The sequence below is a fragment of the Helianthus annuus genome, chromosome 8 (genome assembly GCF_002127325.2).
Source record: "Helianthus annuus cultivar XRQ/B chromosome 8, HanXRQr2.0-SUNRISE, whole genome shotgun sequence".
Taxonomy (NCBI): domain Eukaryota; kingdom Viridiplantae; phylum Streptophyta; class Magnoliopsida; order Asterales; family Asteraceae; genus Helianthus; species Helianthus annuus.
Window position 1 is genome coordinate 73,464,892 of NC_035440.2, and position 20,730 is coordinate 73,485,621.

Below are 20,730 nucleotides of genomic sequence, written 5' to 3' on the forward strand. Positions count from 1 at the left end.
TTAAAAACCGCCGCCTGACAAACTGCCACAAGTCAGGTCAACTGTCTTGTCAAATTCAAAATTAAAAAAACCCCAAAACCGTTTCCAACCCTTCAAGCTTCGAACCCTTGAAGCCTTTAAGCAGAAAAATACATGTATAAAAGTCAGAAGTCTTTGAGCTCATCCTACAAAAACCTCTGACTTGGGGGGCTGATGACGGGGGTAGCCCAAGACCAAATAAAATGACAATAATACATGAGTGCTTAAAAGGTAAAAAGGTTCAAAGCTTCAAAACCTGAGGAACTGAAATAAAGCAACTCGGAAACTGTAAGAAGTCACATCTCTGGGTTGCTTTACCAACTCACCAGCAGCAAAAGTAACGTAGATCCACAGAGCACACTCTTTTATCCGCGGGTCAAAAGGCTTCGACCCCCGAAAGGGTAAGTCCCTCACTGCAAGCATGGTCACTAGTCAAATGCATTCCTCTTTGAGAGATGCCTTCTCCTATAAATTAAACACTTCATTTACTAAGCAGACATTCCTGACCAGTCCTGATTCCTAAGATCTCTGGTCATTCACTTCGAGTACTTGCTTCATGCGAGTTACTTTCTTTCACATTCAACACACACATTCCTTTTGCTAATTCATCCGAATCTGAGCACACTTCAGATGAGGATCTTTAGCAAACAGCAAAAATAAACTAGTGAACCTCTCTCCACGTCTTGCAGACATGGGGGGACCTCACGACCTGCGTTAGGCAAAGTTGAACCCTTCAACCCTTTTGCCTAAGTAGCCCAGCTATTACCCTTGGTCTATTATTTGTTGCATCAACACATACAAAATCAATATAATTTTAAAGTACAAAACCCAACATAAACCCACCACCGCCCTCGTTGAAGGTGCATGGCATTATAATGAAGATGGTGTTGATCTTTGATGTAAAATGAAAAAGATGAAAAGAGACAATGAAAGAGAAGAAGATAGATCCGGAGAGAAGAGAGAAATGAAATTATTAATCTCTATTAATAAACCAACCTAAATGAACAGTGTTCATTCAGGTCGGTTGATCTAACCAATGGTGTTAATCCACCTCCTCAACACCTGGTCTTTCATCTTTTAACCCACGTGTCTTTGTGTGTGGATGTATCTAACTGGATGATGAGGCGGTGCTTGGTGCTTTTCCTCTTCATCAGATTTAGACACCAAACCACAAGTAAATCACCAAATGTCCATCTAGAGAGAGAAAGTGATAGAGAGAGACGGAGTCCGTAGCAGCCCGTGTCTTCACTCCGTCGTCTCTGGCAGACGGTGGTGGTACTAATTTCGCCGCCTTCCCATCTTGCTGGTCAGTAGGTGGTGGATGGTGGCGCCGCCGCCTCTGTCGGACGGTGGCGGTCCTGAATCCGCCGCCTTCGCCATGCTGCCAGGCGATCGTTGGTGGCGGTTTCACATGAGGGTTCCGGTGGTGTATCGATGGTGCTTTTGATTTACTCAGCAATAGGAACAATGACCCACATCTTTGTTTCACTCATCAAATAAGCGGCCTAGAAGATTTAAAGGTAATCTTCTGATTCAGTGTCTTTTGATTCATTATTGGATTAAACACTTATTTTTATCTACTTTTATCCTCTTAAATAATACTATAACGGCCCTTTGCAATGCTTTATATACCATCTTTAAGTAAACATTACTTTAATCATTAAAAAAATCAACAAACCATCCTGTTGTCAATTTGTCATTTGGAAATTGGAATGCATCATTTTATCTATTTATGTCTAAGAATAGAAATTATACAAATAGCAATCCTAATATGTCTACCTTCATATGGTTATTGTGGAATCATTTGTTAAGTAAACTTCTATGCAAACTATATAGGTCGGTTGATATAATCTCGAGCTTTGAAAATTTGGGTCAAAGGAAGAAAAAAAATAAAGCAACTTATGGGGAGATAAATGTGCTTCTGTGGTGTACATTACTTTTTGATGTGATACCTCCATATGAGATATATGAGGTGGAAGGAACAAGTTAATGAGAAAAAGTAAAGAGGGTGTTTGGATGAACATATTTATATAAAAAGTGGAGTTTGGAGCTGCAGGCCTGTTTTTCAGTAATGCATGTATTCCTTTTGTTCACGCGTATGCTCTTTAAGTTTGTTATTGAGTCGTGAATGCGATTCAGGTTTCATGTGAACTAGATAAACTGCTAATCCTCCTAAACAATTCCAAAAACACAGAACTTTCACTTTGTTAGGTAAGAGAGAAAGTGATTCGGGTTTTGTTTTATCTGATGATAGTTGTGTTCTTTCGACTCTAAAGTTGTAAGTATTTGGTTTTACTCCAAAATCATACATCCTTTTGATTAACATGGTTTGTGTAATTGTATTTTTTAAGCTTCAATTATGAATTCCATTTGCATGCATATATGACTCTAATCCATTGTTCAGTACGCGTATTATGTGCAGTCAGTGAGGAACTTGATCTGCACATCAGACTCATTGTATCCAAAAGTTGTTTTTGTTTGTTCTACTCTGGTATGCAGGATGACCTGGGTGAATATGTAGAAGTTACAGATTCCCGACTTAAGGTTACATTTAATATGAAGATGAAAAAGAGGATACTTCTAGGACGTGTTTCATGGTAGGGAGGTTGGTACCAATATGTTTCCACCACATCCGCATGTATTCAGCTGGAACCTGATCGGTTGATATAACCCATGGCATGAATCCACCCAAATAACACCTGGCCTTTCATCTTCAACCCGCATGTCTCTGTGTGGATGTGTTTAATTGGATGTTGTTGGGCAGTGCCTGGTGTCTTTTCCACTTCATCGGGTTTACACCACTAAAGCACAAACGTTATGTGGGTTTTTGAATATGATGAGATGGAAGATAAGGTACCACTAAAGCACAAACGTTATGTGGGTTTTTGAATATGATGAAGATGGAAGATAAGGCTATGATGATCGGATAAGGATCTCGCATTGGCGTGGCATCCATTGCAGCCATGTTGATGACATTGTCTGAGCCTTATAACCTAACTAAAAAATTAGGCTATGATGATCGGGTGAGGATCTCACATTGGCGTGGCATCCATTGCAGCCATGTTAACGACACCATCTGAGTCTTATAACCTAACTAAAAATTTGGCATCAATATACAAAAAAAGGACCCTGCTGATATAGTTAAGTATATAGCGTTTTTTATGTGCTTTCTCGGCTACTCATTATCACACTATTAATGGTTATCATTATCATTATGTTATATTATATGCTATCATGTGGTGGTGGTGCCCTTTGATTGGTTGAACGTGGTGGTGGTTGCTTATGATTGTCCACACGGTGCACAAGGAACTCAGCTACATGAGGTTCTTAAATGACTTATTGAGTTAGCATCTAGGAAGGTGAACCTTAGGGTTTTGTTCATAATAATTAATATTTGGTACGTATGAGTTGATTTGGATTAAATGTTCAAGACTTATGATTAGTGTTTATGATTGTGATGTGTTTCTTGCAGGGGAAACTACCTTAGACTAATTTCCAAAGAGAGCTGCTCATGGGGAGAAATATGCGCTCGCACTGCCACTGCCGCATAAGCGTACCGTCAGTCTAACTCAGATAATGTTAAGCTTAGGTTGTTTATAAATGCAGTTTTGGCATAGTTATTGTTACAGTATGGCGCCGTTTGTGGTGTTTACAAGTCATATAGTGGCATGTGTTTTGAATTGTATTCTAAAACTTTTCCAGTCTCTATAGGATTTTAAGAGTTAACGTGACATTGAAATCGATTGATGCAGATTGATTCTCTCAGGGCACTTATAGGGTCTGGAATAGAGGTCATGGTTGGGGTCTCTAATGATCTGTTCGTTGTTATTAGTTCATCTGTTGTTGCTTCCGATTTGTTGGTTGCTCAGAATGTTACAAGATAAATGGTTCAAGGTGGAGTATGCTAATTTGTTTTCATCTGGAAGTTCAGATGATGGTTGCTTTTTTTGGTGAACCGTAAGTCGAGTGATTTTGAAATGAAACAAGTAGTGAACTGTTTTTCATACTATTATTAACTGACGCCTTTGTAAAAATTTCGAAAAGATATTTGTTTGAGATTGATTAATAAAACTATATCTACCTATTGATCAAATTGAAAGAAAGTGAAATCTAAACCTTTTTGCAATACCATTAAAAACACCAATGCCTTTCGCGCAACGCGCGTCGTTGAAAAACACTAGTTAGGGTAAAATTGAAAAGAATTGAGGAAATAACTATTTAAGGAGGGGCAAAAAGGACATTTGACCTTAAACTCACAATTTAGTTGACGGAAGAGACTCAACATGTAGCAAATTTCAAACAATAGAGACTCATGCAGCGAAAAATTTGTTTCGGGGACGTGACCTGACAGCGCCCCTAAACCCCAAAGACGCAAATTGTATTTTACTCTAAAAGAAAATGATAAAAACGACATGTTTATTCGACCATGTAGCCCGAAAGCACATAGTTGTGCCCTATGTTGCAGTAGACTCTAAAGAAATCACATCGTTATGCTCATCATAAGTATATGGTTGTGTACCTCTTCCATCTTGGGTGTTTTACCTAAAAGAGGAATAGTAGAGCCTTAGAAATGGATCAAAATATCTTTACATAAGATCATTGTTGTATATATAAATTTATTAAGATATTTAAACTATGTTTTGGATATGATCGGGGGTTCCGTTGGTAGCACGATGATACTTCAGTGGTCCGTCAGTGATCCAAATTTGCCATTAAAAAACATGGGAGGGGTGACCTTAAATTCGAGTGAGCAATTCGATAAGAGCGACAATAAACACTACATATTTGTTTAAAATTAAATAAAAAGGTTTAAACTTGGGAGGGATGACCTTAAATTGTTTATATCTTTTGAAATAAATATGATAAATTTAATAAATATGCATTCCAATGTCTATTTATTTAATTTTTTAACTAATGGGATTGAAGTCTAGTAATCCCATGTTGTATGGAAAAAAAATGTGCTTTCTTATTAGATTATTAGATTGAGGGTTTAACTCTCATAATGGATTAAGTCAAGATTTATGAGTATGATTAAAGGGTGTGATGTGTTTAAGTTAATCAGCTAATTAAAAAAATGTTTATTTGAATTTTAAACATTTTATAAAATATCAATTATGTTGAATAAATTATGGGTTTTTATTGTAGTGATGGGTGACAAAGTATCAAAAGTCAAAAACTTTCTCATCGAAGTGGTTCTTTTCATCACATATAGTGATTACTGATTTACTGAAGAAACACGGATTCACCCAAAGAGGCATTCGAACCGTCTTCTCTAAGATATCAATAATCCCTACTCGTTTTTCTTTTGAATCTAGATACGCAATAGAGAAGAAAGAAATGTGGGGATGTAGAGATGGTTGGTAGGGGAATAATCCCCTATTTCCAGCTACAAAAAGTGTGATGACCCCATATCTTGTGCCCTAATAATGAGGTTTACACCTCTTTATATAGGATACATGACAAATCATGATTAAGAGCATCTCCAATAGGCTATTTTTTCATGTTTTTATATGTCTATGTGGCATATGTTCATGTTTTTCTTATTGTGGAACATGTTTTTTATACCCGTTTTTTAGGTGGTGTTTTTCTCCAAGAACTAGAAAAAATGAGTAAATGATAGGACCCATGTACTTTTAATATATATAATATAGAGAGAGAGAGAATAAGCGGTGTAAATGTGTGGTTAAAAAATAAAAAGGTGGTGATGATGTGACAATGTTTTTATGTGCTTTTGTGTTTTCTTATTGGGTGGGTTTTTGATGTTTTTGATGTTTTTGAAGGGTGATTGTTTTTCTGACGTGGCAGCTGACTGGACATGTTTTTAGGTGTTTTTAGTGGGTCTTATTGTGGATGCTGTGAAAATTTTTCTCTTCTCACGAGGGGTGCACCCTTACACCCTTATTGTTTGACGATGATACATACTGTTGTTTTGATGATAGTCTTGTAAATTTTTTTATAACGTGAATGAATCGATGATCCAAGATTCCAAGGTGACCGTATAAAAAGACTCCACCTTATAAATAATGTATTTTAGAAAATAAATGATTGGCAGTTGGCATTGCAAGTTGAACACTAAAAAATTTCGATCAATATCAAAGTCAACAATATATTAAATAAGTTTGAGAGGCAAATTCCGTGGCATATAAAAAATCACATATGCAATAACGCATTCTAATCGAGTAATTTCTTGGTTACTTTACAAATATAAGATTGGAACCTAAAATCTTCAAGTTATTTTAATAAGTTATCAACTTATCATATTAAAAAAAAATACACTGCACTCCATTAGAAACAGAACTTTCATCATTATATGTGGCTTTTTTACTGTATAAAAAAATTGCACTTGTCAAATAACAAATTCTTGATTACATAAATACTATAAATTCCGGGTTTTCCTTGAATAAAAATGATAAATAGAAATAGAGCTACAAGAGTAAATTACACAAAACGTCTTTTATGTTTTCTCAAACTTGCAGATTTCAGCCTTAATGTTTAAACCTTGTAAACGTAAAGACTGTTTTCAGCAAGTTTTAAACATTAAGGCTGGAACCTGCAAGTTTAAAGAAACATAAAAGACGTTTTGTGCAATTTACTCTTGTTATATCTATTTCTGGTCATATATGAAGAGGTACATATGTGTTTGTATCATGGCGGATATAAAAAGAAAGGGTATGATGCACAATATGGCATGAGTACGTTACATGTAAACAAAAGATTAAAAGGGATCGTGAGGGGGGAGAAGTCAGAGTCCTATTATAACCAATGGATCTAACATCTAGCTCCCATAGTAAGCTCTTTATGAAAGAAATCATAATTTATATTCAACATTAGTAGTTATACATATGATTACAAAGTTATGATGAACAATAACTCAAAAATTTTAGGTATTTGTTTATTATTTTTAGTAATATCTTATTTTTTATTTATTTGATTTTTTAGTAAACATATGATTAGAAAGTTATGATGAATAGTAACTCAAAAATTTTAGGTATTTGTTTATTAGTTTTAGTAATATTTTATTTTTTACTTATTTGATTTTTTAGTAATAAATAGTAATTGTTAATTCTTAGGTATTTGTTATTTCTATTTTTTATTAATACATAGTATTTTATTTAGCATTTAATTTGATTTTTAGTAATAATTTACTTTTGTTAACTTTTAAAAAAATCTAAATTGGCATCTATGTTTATTTATATTTTTAACATTCCACGTTATTCGTCAGCCCATGGTGATGGTACGTTACCACGGACATCGGATCAGTATCTATTCGGTACGATTCATGCACTCGGTATAGAAATCAACACGTGTTTGAGCGGAAACATTAAAAACGAACACATGGGACCGATACCAATGTTGTTCAAACGGTGTCAGAAGGTTCAAATTGTCTCAACAATTTTTGAAACCGGAAACCATAAAATGAATACAGATATCGAACCGATGTTGTTTGGTACGATATGCTAGCGACACGATGTCAGTTTATCAAAAGAAAAAAAAACAATAAAAATAAATACCAACACCGAACCGATGTTGTACGTTTGGTTCACTATGGTAACGGTAGAATATACGTTATCAAACAAGAACCCATAAAATTTAATACATACTGGTACTGATGTTCGGTTCAGTACGGTATGGTAGAGATACGATCTTCGTTACCGGAAGAAAAACAATACCAGTACCGATACAAATGTTGTGCAGTCAGTTTTGGTTATGTTTGTTACGATAACGACACAATAGGTACCGTATTGACATTTGTTTTTATTGTTTTCGAACGATGTTAGGTTTTTTCTTTTGATTACTATAGTAAAAGTTGGTATTATGATAAATCGAACAGATACCAACCGAAATCCCGTCACGAAGCGCGTGAAAAAATCACTAGTTATTATTATAACCAATGGATCTAATAGTAATTATTTTACTATTATAGTAATTATTTTACACACCATAAAGCTATGGATTTGAGCCTACTAATTTACATGATCCCACCATCCATGATTCCATATGGATAACCCCTAGGTCCCACAATCAACATGGACAGCCCCTATCCTATGTCCAACTACCAACATGGACAAGACAAAGAAGAAAGCAACGGTCGTCACAATGATTACAAACAACGGTTGGTCTGTGATTAACCTTCATGAATCAAAAGATCCTTGTCAATTAAGACAATAGGTTGTTTTGCACTATCTAAAAGCAGTTTGTCTACTTTGAATCTTATCTCGTTAGGTCCAACTCACAAACCAATGTAAGTTGTTGCGCGATCAAACAAACAAGATAACCCATGGGTCCGTGTGTGTCAAAGAATGAGCATCCTCGGTTTGACGATTAGGGGCGAACGACTTACATTATTTGAAAAAATAATGGGGCTATTGTAGTTAGTGATCCATCCATCAAGAATGCCACACAGGTCTTTGATAGTTAGTGATTTGTCATAAAATACATCAAGAATAAAGAAACAACAAGTCTGACTTGTTTACTTTTGCATGGGATCATTTGGGTTATGTTTTATCTTTAATGGATTGAACTAGTAGAAAGTAGCCCAATGTGTAATTGTTTTATTAAAAAAAACTAGTCTATCGTTGTATAAAGTAAATATGATTGTTGTTATATTTAAAGACATCCCACCTGCATTGCACAATTTTTATATTATCAATCACTGAAAATAGGAAGTCTCTAGTATTAGTGACCATATATTGGAATTCCCACTTTTGTAGGTGCTTGGGGAGCAAAAGTGAAAGTGCATTAATTTTAATGTTGTTTTACTTATTTCGTGAAAATAATAAGAGGGGGATGGTTGATCATGCATCATGTGGTGGCGTTGATAGCCGAAAGACAAGGGAGTACATGCACTAATTGGCTTTTGTCTTAATTGCCGAGTGTTGTGTGTCTTATGTCCAAGGCTTGATACAAAACTACCATCGAGCCGGGGGTCTCACTGGAAGCAACATCTCTACTCCTACGGGGTAGAGGTAAGGTTGTCTACATCTTACCCTCCTCGGACCCTACCTTAGCTTTGCTATTGGTGGGATTTACTGAGTATGATGATGATGATGTTATCGGTTTATAAAAAAGATCCAAATTTACTACGATAAACGTCTACCAGTTGGGAAGCTAGACATGAAGATAACTAAGCTGACACGCCGAAGTTGGCTGCTGGCAACCTTGGCACACGTAGGAGCTCAGATCAGCCATTGCACTTAAGGCAGACGGACGCAAGGCGGGTACCTTGCTCTAGGCGCGACAAGGCACCAAACCGTTTAGAATAATGTTATTGTTTATTCCTTTTGGGTTATTGTCACACATCTTCTGTTTTGCTTACAACTTAAAGTGACCACTACGCTCTATGCCTCTACTGAAAGACTATGCCCTAGGTGCGACAAGGCATTTTCGTACATTTTGTACGATGAGGCACTTTGTACGTGAACTTAACCCTAGAAATAAATTATGTAAGTTTTAACAATACGATGAATCTTATGGATGAAATGCTTAGGCTAGACGGTATGGGGACCGTCCCCGGCCCGTATTGGCCCGTCGCCGCCCTGCACACCATTTCCCCCGCCCCGTCGTCGTCTCAACCGTCTATCTAGGGATGTTGGGGACGCTCACATAAGACAAAAAATGTTACCGTTTGGGGCATGGACCGTTGTAAAAGATCAAATTCCTTTTTTCAAACATCAACGGGCAGAAATTTTAAAAACCCCAAAAAAATTTATTAACTTTTTTTATAAATACAACCCAAACACCCCATTTTTTACCCACTACAACTCCATCTCTCTCTCAACTTTTCTTCTACTTTTTATAAACATTCTTCTACTTTTACCATGGATCCATACAACCTGAACAACCCAAACCCGAACCAAAACGTTTTTGCGGTGCCCGGCTACTATCCTTCAATGGAACCAAGTTGGTCATCCTCTCAATTTCTATCAACGCTTTTGCGGGTTTTCAACAATCACCGAACGCTTTCTTGCAAATGCAATCATTACAACAAATAATGATGCGAAACACGTTCAACACGCAACTTCAATTTCAACAACCACAACCCGTTGAATCTTCTCAACAACCACAACCCGTTGAAGACGACATTGAAATTGTTCCGGAGACGCAACCGCAATCATCGAAACGTAAAAAAGGAAAGCAAGTGGCGGTTGACAAAGATCAACCTTCGAAAGCGAAGGCAAAAACGTAGATGAGGATCGAGGAGGAGGCCTTAGCGAAGGCGTGGATTAGCACATCCAAACACCCCATTGTCGGTATGTAAAATTATATATATCTTACACTAAAAATATAATTTATTTTTTTAATATATACTTTTGTTACATTCTAAAAATATAGGTACCAACCAAACAAACAAACGATGGGTTTTGGAAAGCGACATTAGCAAAGTTCCTTGTGATCATGGAACAAGGCCATTATCGCGATGTCGACTCGATCTCTTCAAAGTGGCGAAATATGCATCCGGTCGTGAACCGGTTTGCGTCGATATAAATTATATAATAATTTATATACAAGTAATCGTCGTAGTGGGATGAGTGACGAAGATCTTTTCAAAACGGCGATGGATAAATACGAAATTACGCATAAATCCATTTTACCACACGTACGGGCTTAGGAAGTTTTACGAACCAATAGCTAGTGAGCGCCGGTTCCAAATGAGGTTGCAATGGCTAAACGACAAAAAACCTCGGAGACTGGTAGTTTTAGTGTGGGGGGCTCGGACGCACGATGACAAATTGATATAAATGATGAGCCCGAATTTGACGAAGAAGAGTACGCGGTACGAGAGGAGGAACGTCCCCCGGGCAGGGATAAATCAAAAAAAGGAGGCGGCTGCAAAAAAAACAAGCCGCAACGCGGGGCAGTTCCAAAATGTACGAGTTTATGGCCCAGTTCAAAGCGTACACAGAGGTCATGGCCCAAAAGGCAAAGGCGAAGGAACGCGAGGTGAAAGAACTGGTTCGATTGAAACAAGAATAGAACGAACTAAAAGAATGGGAGATAATGACAACCGATATAGACATCCCGCAGAAAAGCGAGCGGTTTTAAAGGGTAGTTCTTAGGATTTTTATTTTTTTAGGTTATGTTTTTTATTAACTTATGTAATGTTTGGTTTTTAATATTATGTAATGTTTGGTTTTTAATATTAATAATTTTATTTTTATATCTTATTTAATAAATGTTAAAAAAGTAGATGAAATTAAAAGAAAAAAACAAATAAATTAAGTTGGATGGGGGCATGCTCATCCTCCATTTCCTTGGTTTCATACTTGAAGGAGCATCCTCCAAGGACTACGACGTGACGCTTACGTGAAGGGTCATCCTCCAAGGACGAGGCTCAACTATACCGAGTAGCCTTATCAATTAATTTCTTGAACTAATTACCTTCTGTTTATGGATTACCTTTGAGAATTTTACTGTTGTAAAATTATATGACCAAAAAGGAAAGCAAGTGGCGGTTGACAAAGAACAAAGAACAGTGTATTTCAACCCAAAATCGATAATTTTTCCGAGAAAAAGGCCCCCATTTTGACCAAATCAAGTATCCTATTACCTGACCCGACCTGTCAATTTTGCCAATCTTATTCTTCTAGAAGCAGAAGGATTAAAATGGCAGTAAATCCGCCAAACTTCAAGCAACAAAAACTACTTCCAAAATATTGATTGATTGATAAATAATTTTTAAGAGGAAAAACAGTGGTTTGCATATAAATCATACCAGATTCATCTACCAAGTTCACAAAAGAGATTATAACCTTACTCCCACTATTCTAGACTAAAAATTCACCTTCTGAACTTTGGGCGCTTTGGTGCGCTGCTGATGGGACCTGCACGCGACTTACCAAACGCCTTCATCTTCCTTCTTTTCCTCTCCTCTTCACTGTCTGACTCGCCACCTTTCTCCCTGTCAGCATTCGATGCTTCCCGTTCCAACTCTTCCCACGTCTTTCCTTCTTCTTCCTCTGACCCGTCCTCTTCCTCTGACCCATCCTCGTCTTCATCAGACTCAACCAACGACGCACTGTCAGACCCGTCATCTTCTGACTCAGACTCGGGCTCCACGTCAGACGGCTCATAACCCTGATCAGATTCCTGTGAACCATCAGAATCTGAATCACTAGCTTCCAAGTTCAAAAACTCCCACCCACCTTCATCAATAAAGTTTTGTGGGTCGTCAGTGATTGTTTTCAATATGGCCCGCCAGTTCATGTTCAGTCTGCTTTCATAGTATTTAATGTCGGTCGTGTCAAGCCATTCTTTGATTCCATCGAGTGACGTAGAAGGAATTGAGTCGATCCGGAGCACGTCACGTTTAAAATCCTTAAACACGATCGCCATGTCGAAATTCTTCTGTCCTAGCCCGACTCGTTCAAGGTTCACAATTTCAATCTCGCTTAAACTAACCACGAGAAATGGAGTTTCGATAAGCTCAACCAAACAACTTGACGTCGGAACTATGAAAGCAGAAGCTTTATGCGGTACTCCGTGAAACCCAAGTTCTCTTAACGGCTGGTCAAACTCAAGATCAAACTCCTTAAACTTCGGTTGCCCCCAAAGATCGTTAACACGGTTAACAAAATTCTGGAAATCCATATTGATCTTGTTTTTACGATCCCGTTCTCGTTGTTCTTCTTCGATCTCATCCGGATCGTAAGCGGATCTCTTTCCACCTCCTAGGGTTTGCACAACGTCCATCACCTCAACGTAGAACTGAATGTCTTTCGTTTTTTTGTTTCCAACCATGATGTGGTTGTGGAGATGAAAGTGAAGTAGCGTAATCATTTCCTTCTCTGCGGGCTGAAAAAACGCGTGTTTAATGTTACCGAACAGAATATCGACACGTTCATCTGCTCTAGATGTCGAGTATCTGAAACCGTTGTCATGAGCCTCGAGTGTACCCGGAAGCTTCCTTCCACGACCCGGAAACGTTGGACGGATCCAAAGATCGGTTAATCTTATTGGTTTAAATTTATTCCCCGCAAGCACGAGTTTCTCTTGAGTAACCAACGATGCCCTCTCAGCTCTTTCAGACTCTCGGGAAACAACGTTTCGTCTAAGTGTTTTGATCTGCTGTACCACTTCACTGATGTGCCTCGGGTCCTTAGAACGAAACGATACCTCTTTTAAGAAAATATCTGTTTGATTCTTGACGGAATTTGGATCTTGAGAAGAAAAGGGTGTGCCGGGAACGTTAAATATTATACGAATATAGCAGTTTCGACTCGTGTCAGCTTGACTAGAAACGGTTTTCACAGTAGCAATATGGAACGGCACCATACTTCCGTATAACGGAATAAGAATAGCCTCGTTTTTCTGGTCGACTTGAATCATCAAGTCTCTAGGAGGAACATCGTTTATATTCTTGTAAGCAATTAAATCATTTGAAGTTCTTGAAGAAGATCTTCCATTCCCCGTTGCAGTTGTCCCACCTGCAAGCCGTTGAGCGGTTTCTTCGTTCTTTTGGCGTGCGAGTTCCGCTTGATGCTGTCTTCTAAGTTCTTCTTTAGACATTTCATGGTTGTCTGACCGTAAAGTCGCTTTAGAGTATAAAGCTTCATTACGGTTACGGTTAGAATCCACTTTCACTTGTGCCCTTTCGTCTTCTTCTTCCTCACCATCGTTGAACGAGTACGCAATGTCTTTAAACGCTTTGGAACTTAACAACGTCACCACTTCATGACTGGTAGCAGTTACAACAACCGTATCAGCAATCAACAGTGCGTAGTTTTGACTTTTCGCTTTGCTACTCTTTGTCTGCATGTTTTGAAACCCTAGCGAAACGTTAAAAACCATACCGGCTTTCAAAACTCTTTCGTTTTTCTCGTTTAGATTCAAACCCGACTCCCGAAACTCAAGACCGATTCCCGTCCCGGCTGATTTGGTCAAATTGGAAGTCAACTCAGGAGCTTCTTTTTCAACCACCGCAAGTGCAGCCTTGTAAACATCGTTCGCTTTAATACCGGGCTTCAGAACACCAACAGCAGCCTCATGGGCTTTTAAAAGAACCTGATACGCCTTGCTTTGTGTAGCATTTGAATCGATGAGAAACGTTCTAGCCACATTCGCGCAGTAGCTATTATATCGTGACCCAAGAGCACAGATAATCACACTAGCCGAATCATAGTACAAATGGTCGTCATTGCTTGAAGCACTAGGCCTGAGATCAAAATTACCGCCACTCTGGAAAATCGGAGGGTAACATATATCAACATTTTCACGTTTCAGCTTCACTTTAATCGTATCTGGCCTCGCAATAGCGTTTTCAGTTTCATCCATTAAAGAAGAATGAGTCACTTTCTTTTCTTCATCGATTACCTTCTCAAGCTTCGGAACAACAAACTGTTTCATCGCAGAGGCGGTTAAATAAGCGGCTTTTTTCACGTTCGTAAGCTCACCGGTCTCCTTAACGGAAAAAAGATCCGCCAATCCGTTAGTTATGTCACGAAGCTGTAAACGTGACGACTTCATTTTCTCGGTCCACGTTTCTAGAAGTTTCCCTTCTGGTGCCTCTCTTGCTATATGCCCAAGAATACAGGAATTAGCAGACTCAATGGAAGTTAAAATGGTGTCCATTAGGGTCAACCCGTCATCGTTTTTGGCCTTTACGTGCATCACGACATCTACGTTTATAGCTTCTTCAGCTAACTTTTTGACAACGTCAAGAAGTGATGCTTTTTTCTGGCTGCATAAAAAATGGATCTGTTTATCTGAGAAAAGCATGATTGTTTCGGGAAATTCGTAACCGAGAAGCCAGATGTTTAACGCTGATGATTTTAAATAACGAAGATCGTCAGATGGTGGTGGGGTAGCTACTACAAATGCGTTACAAGATCCCCATAACTCCTCCCTGTGTTCCCGCCAGTGAAAATACAGAGATTTTAGCCGCCTGACTAATGTACTTGCATCAATTACGTACACACCTGAAGCTCCTCCAGCTGCACCGTTAGTCGCAGTTGGATGGTTTCCACCGTTTCGTTGCTCAACCATTTCTCCTGGTGAATGTAATTCATTAGTTCCAATACTACAATCAATATACAACTCTGACATTTTGTTTTGGAATAATGGATTTTAATAATCCCAACTATTAGCAATTGACCGGCAACAGTCCCAACTACATATCTACTGATGGTCCCACCTTCTAACATATTTTCTCCCAACGAGCCTTTTCTAACTGATGTCTAACCCAGTTAGTTTTTTGGTGACGTGGACGTGGCACAAACCTTCATTATTTGATAAGGTGGCTCCTTTTGACTCTCATCACCACCTCACCTCCACCACCACCATTGATGAAGTGCCACATAAGGAGACACCTATCAAATAACAAAGGTTTGTGCCACGTCAGCGTCCACGTCGCCAAAAAACTAACTGGGTTAGACCTCAGTTAGAAAAGGCTCGTTGGGAGAAAATAGGTTAAATGGTAAGACCATTAGTAGATATTTCTGGAGTTGGGACTGTTGCTAACCAATTGCTAATAGTTTGGATTATTAAAATCCATTATTCCTTTTGCTTAATATACCAAGATGAAAAAATATAAAAAGATATAGAATGTATTGGCTTAAAATACAAATCTTTTGTTGTTCCAAAAAAATATTTATCATTATATGAACTAATGCTCAAGTACAAGCCATAGATTACATAATGTTACAGTCCAGTAGATAAAAAGCCCTTTTCCTCTGAGACCATGCGTAGTCGTTGGGGTGAATAATGCCCCACCCTAGAGCGTTTTGCGCCATGTGGCAGCCCAGTCAGCAATGGGGCATTATTGGGCATTTTTACAAAAGGGGCGTAGTGGGGATGTGGGGCATTATGTTAAATGAGATGTAATATAATTAAATAAAACAAAAACCATCAAAAAATCTTATTGGATAAAAAATAGGAAGATGGAAGGTAATTGGACAAACAAATGGGGGGCAAGGCGTGATTTAAATCACGCAAAAACAAAAAAATCAGCCAAACACGCCCAGGGGGTGGTGACCCGGAGTGTTTGGGCAAAAAAAACCGGGCAACCACGCCCAAGACGCATGGTCTGAGCAAAATTTTGCTCACATGTTTCAAAACATGTTACGGGGTAGAGGTAAGGTTGTCTACAACTTTGCTTTGCTATTGGTGGGATTTACCGAGTATGATGATGATGTTTCAAAAAAAAATATCATTCATTTGAAACATTTTATATTTGTGGGTCTTATCATTCATTTCAACCATTGTGTACTTCTATTTGTGGTTATTTGTGGGTCTTATGAACAAAGACCATATGGTAGGGTTCTATATTGAGAAGTTCAAACTACAGTCAATACACAAACTTTGCTTTTAAAATGTGGTTATATTCTGCCCAAGTCAACAAGATGCACTTTATGATAAACAAACAAATAATAAATGCGAAAAGTAATAAATCTACAACTAATTAAAGGATTTCTCACCTTGTTTGAAGTAAATAGTTTCGTGACTAATAATTGAGACAAGAGTATTGCTGTACTTGCGTTATCCTCTTATGTTGTTAGCTAGCGTCGAACGTATAAATCCTACAAACGGATAAAAGAAAATCAGAAGTTACATAAAGGAAATGATAAAACAAAGACACCCACAGTCAAATTATAAAAAATTTCACTGTAACAAATCAAACACTTCAAAAAGTTCCTTTTGTACTGATGAACAATCAGACCATAAATCCATAATATCTCCAAATCAAGTTTTTGTTTTTCACTTTAACAATTTAAGCATGTTTGAGACTAAGAAACAAAAGCACTTTGACATATACAAAAAACATTATGCACTACAATCAAATAGCATTGAGACACCAGTTGTCTAATATAAATAAAATGATTATAAGAATCATGATTTCTAAAGCTTTACTTTTGCATTGCAATTCAACAAAACAAGACCGCTTCCCATTATTTTATTTCATTGTTAATTTCTTTCCAAAACCCACGACTACCAAATTATTAAGATTACCCGTTAACTGTGTCCACACACTATATATGCATGCATATGTGTATATGACAGACAGATATCTTTCACGACTACGCTAAAAAAGCTTTAGATATTGAAACATGTGTTATATTTATGGTAATGTGGATATCATTTTTTGGAATATATCACACACTAAACCATATTCATATCCAATTATCTAATATCTTAAATGGCTAGTCGATACAGTGTATTATAGTTGAACGTCTAATTTTGAAGAACACATAGCTACACAATAATCATTTTTTGGCAAGTACTCTATCCTTCTTCCTAATGATAAATCGTTCTGGATGATTTCAACTGGTTCCCAAAAAACTAAACTAATAATAGGCCAGTTAGATCATAAATATAAGGTATGCTAACTCTACAAATTCAGCTTGACCTAAGCTTTCATTGCAAGTAGATTGTCTTATTTGTCCGAGGTTTTATATAAAAAGGCATACCAGTAATGCAAATTTCACAAAAATCCAAACTTTTACTTAAAGACCTTTTATTTAAACACAAGTCATTTTTCAACTTTCTTCATTTAATAAACTTATTTCAAAATCATCAAATTCAAATTCAAAAAAAAAAAAAAAAAAAAAAAAAAAAAAAAAAAAAAACCACCTAGGCAAGTTCGATTTCTACACACAAATAAAAAACTCATAGTTGCACAAAATCAAAACTCATCAGCATTCAAAACAACGATCCACACAAAACAATCACCAATTCCTCCAATTTAAACCTAACAATAATCCACATATTTCGCACTACAAAATCACAAAAATAACAAGAACATTCCCCTCTCCATAGCTCACAGCGTAAATCGTAGATCTGAAACCCTAATCTCGCAAAAAGTCGTAACAAAACCAAAATTAACCTAAGCAATCCAAAATTCATCACACCAAAACTTCACAACACAATGATTTCGAGCTAAATTGGCTCTAAAACTGCCTAATAGCAATAGTATCGGCTTCAATCGCGAATTCGGATTGTGAATGCATACATTAAACCTAATTTTAGTAGTGCATTGACAGTAATATGAGAAGAGATTATATGGATTGATGTGAAGAGAGAAATTGACCTGATCGGAGTCGACGAAATCGTTGCCGCCGGTGACGGTTGTTTAGAAACCGGAAGAGACTGCGGTGGGGTTTGTTATGGAGGGAGTTTTTATATGTGATTTTGGGGGGTAATCTTACCCGCCCAACTTTCTCAATTGGCACTACATCTCAAAGTTTTGAAATTTTCATTCCCCGTACATTATGTGTATAATCTAGTTTTATGCCCCGCCTGGTTCCGGAGCATTAAACTGAAAATTTTTTGGTTTAGTAACATGTTGGATTGTTTTCTCGATTACCATTCATAACACAATCTTAAAAAGAAGCATTAAAAAAGCATTGAGACGTAATAAAAATACGCTCATCAAACAAATTTTCTTATTAAAGTTTAGAAACTATAGAGTAACTTTAGTAAAGTACAAATGTAGTATTGCAGACTGACTTAAAAAAAGAATAAAGGAAAAAAAAACTGCGTAAACCTTTGGCATATTAAAAGGAAAAGACTGGGTAGACTTTTGGCGTAATAAAAGGAAAAAATTGGGTTTACTTTAGGCATATTAAATGTAATATTTAAAAAAAAAAACAAAAATTGTGTAGTATCGCAAACTGACTTAAAAAAATAAATGAAAAACTGCGTAAACTTTTGGCATGTTAAAAGGAAAAGACTAGGTAGACTTTTGGCGTAATAAAAGAAAAAAATTGGGTTTACTTTAGGCATATTAAATGTAATATTTAAAAAAAAAATGCACTGCCCGGGTCTCAAACCCAGGCCTCTTGATTTGTTTAATAACTAGTTAGATGCCCCGCCCGCGTTGCGGGGCGATGACCGAATAATTATCAGTCAATTAAAAAAACATTAGGAAAAAAACTAAAACGATGATAAGACCGTAATTTTTGGCCCAGGGCAAAACTGTAATTTTTCAGGACTAAATAGCGAGTGTTAGACAGCTCCTTAACATGAAAAAAATTAAATGGAGTGAGCCAATAAAAACAAAAAACTTTTATGGTTTTACTAAAAAACTAAAACGATGGGAAAAATGTAATAGAAATTATAATTTTAAATCAGGGATAAAATCGTAAATTAAATGGACCAGTGAGTGAGTGTCAGGCAGCTGCCGGCATAACTGTAATTTTATGCTGAGGGCAAAATTGTAATTTAACCAGGAAAACAAACAAAAAGGATGGAGAAAATGTAAATTTAAATTGAGGGCAAAATCGTAACTTGGCTGTGAGAAAAAAAAACTAATAGCAAAACTGTAAATTTAAATAGGGCAAAATCATAATTTTGAACCGAGGGGGAAATTGAAATTTTTAGCTGGGAGCAAAAGCGTGAATTTATTTTTAAGTGGGGGTAAAAACATAATTTTGAACTGATGGCAAAATCGTAATTTTAAGGAAAAAAACTAATGGCAAAAGTGTAAATTTAAACGGGGGAAATCGTAATTTTGAACCGAGGGCAAAATTGAATTTTTTAGCTGGGAACAAAAGCGTGAATTTATTTTTAAGTTGGGGTAAAAACATAATTTTGAAGTGATGGCAAAATCGTAATTTTAAAACGGGATAAAATCGTAAATTTGTCGGGCCAATAGGGGAGTGCCAGGCAGCTGCCTGGCACTATTCCCTTTCCCGCCCATTTGACCCAATCATTGGAAAACACTATTACCGCATCTTGAGAATATAGATGTAACTAGTTAATGCCCCGCCCGCGTTGCGGGACGATGGCCGAATAATTCTCAATCAATTAAAAAACACTATTATAGTTTTATTAGGAAAAAAAACTAAAACGATGACAAGACCGTAGTTCTGAGCTCAGGGCAAAACTGTAGTTTTTAGGATTAATGAGCGAGTGTTAGGCAGCTCCTTGGCATGGAAAAAAATTAAATCCTGTCAACCAATTAAAAAACACTTTTATAGTTTTGCTAAAAAAACTAAAACGATAACAATACTGTAATTTGAACTGACGGCAAAGTTGTATTTGTTGACTTGGGTAAAATCGTAATTTGCCAAAAGTTAAAGTGATGGCAATACTATAAATTTGAACCGGAGACAAAACCGTAATATAACTTTGTACTAAGGACAAAATCGTAATTTTAACCTGGAGACAAAACTATATTTTTAATTTGAACTGGGGCAAAATCAAAATTTTAAACTTAGGGCAATATCGTAATTTTGAATTGGGGGGGGGGGGGGGGGGCAAAAGTATACTTTTATTTTGAACCGGACAAAAATATAATTTTAAACTGAAGGCGAAATCATAATTTTTGAAACGGGACGAAAATGCAAAATCGTCATTTTTAGTTTGGGGCAAAAGCAAAAATTTATTTTGAACTGGGGCCAAAATTGTAATTGTAATATGGGGATAAAATCATAATTTTGAACCGAGGGCAACATCATAATTTTAAACGAGGGACAAAAACATAATTTTATTTTGAAGTGATGGCAAACACGTAATTCTATTTTAAATTAAGGACGAAACCGTAATTTTAAACGAATATAAAATAATAAAATGGTTGGTCTAATAAGAAAGTGTCACGCAGTTGCGTGGCACTATTCCCCTAACTTGGTTTTGTATATGTAGGAAATACATCACACAATAGAACCACTACACCAAATGCGTTTTTGATATTGAAATGTGCATACAATTATTAAATACTAACTTTCAAAACACAATATTAATAATAATAATAATAATAATAATAATAATAATAATAAT

At 36.8% G+C, this 20,730-nt stretch overlaps 1 protein-coding gene across 1 annotated transcript; it reads right to left on the minus strand.

Moving 5' to 3' along the window:
- Positions 1 to 11,659: 11,659 nt before the first annotated feature.
- LOC110873052 (FACT complex subunit SPT16) lies at positions 11,660 to 18,252 on the minus strand. The gene is made up of 3 exons (XM_022121974.2): positions 18,041 to 18,252; positions 16,431 to 16,532; positions 11,660 to 15,005 (listed from the first exon to the last, which is right to left on the minus strand). Exon 3 carries the CDS (start codon positions 14,998 to 15,000, stop codon positions 11,797 to 11,799), a length of 3,204 nt encoding a protein of 1,067 aa, XP_021977666.1. The 5' UTR covers positions 15,001 to 15,005; positions 16,431 to 16,532; positions 18,041 to 18,252; the 3' UTR covers positions 11,660 to 11,796.
- Between the last annotated feature and the right edge of the window lie 2,478 nt (positions 18,253 to 20,730).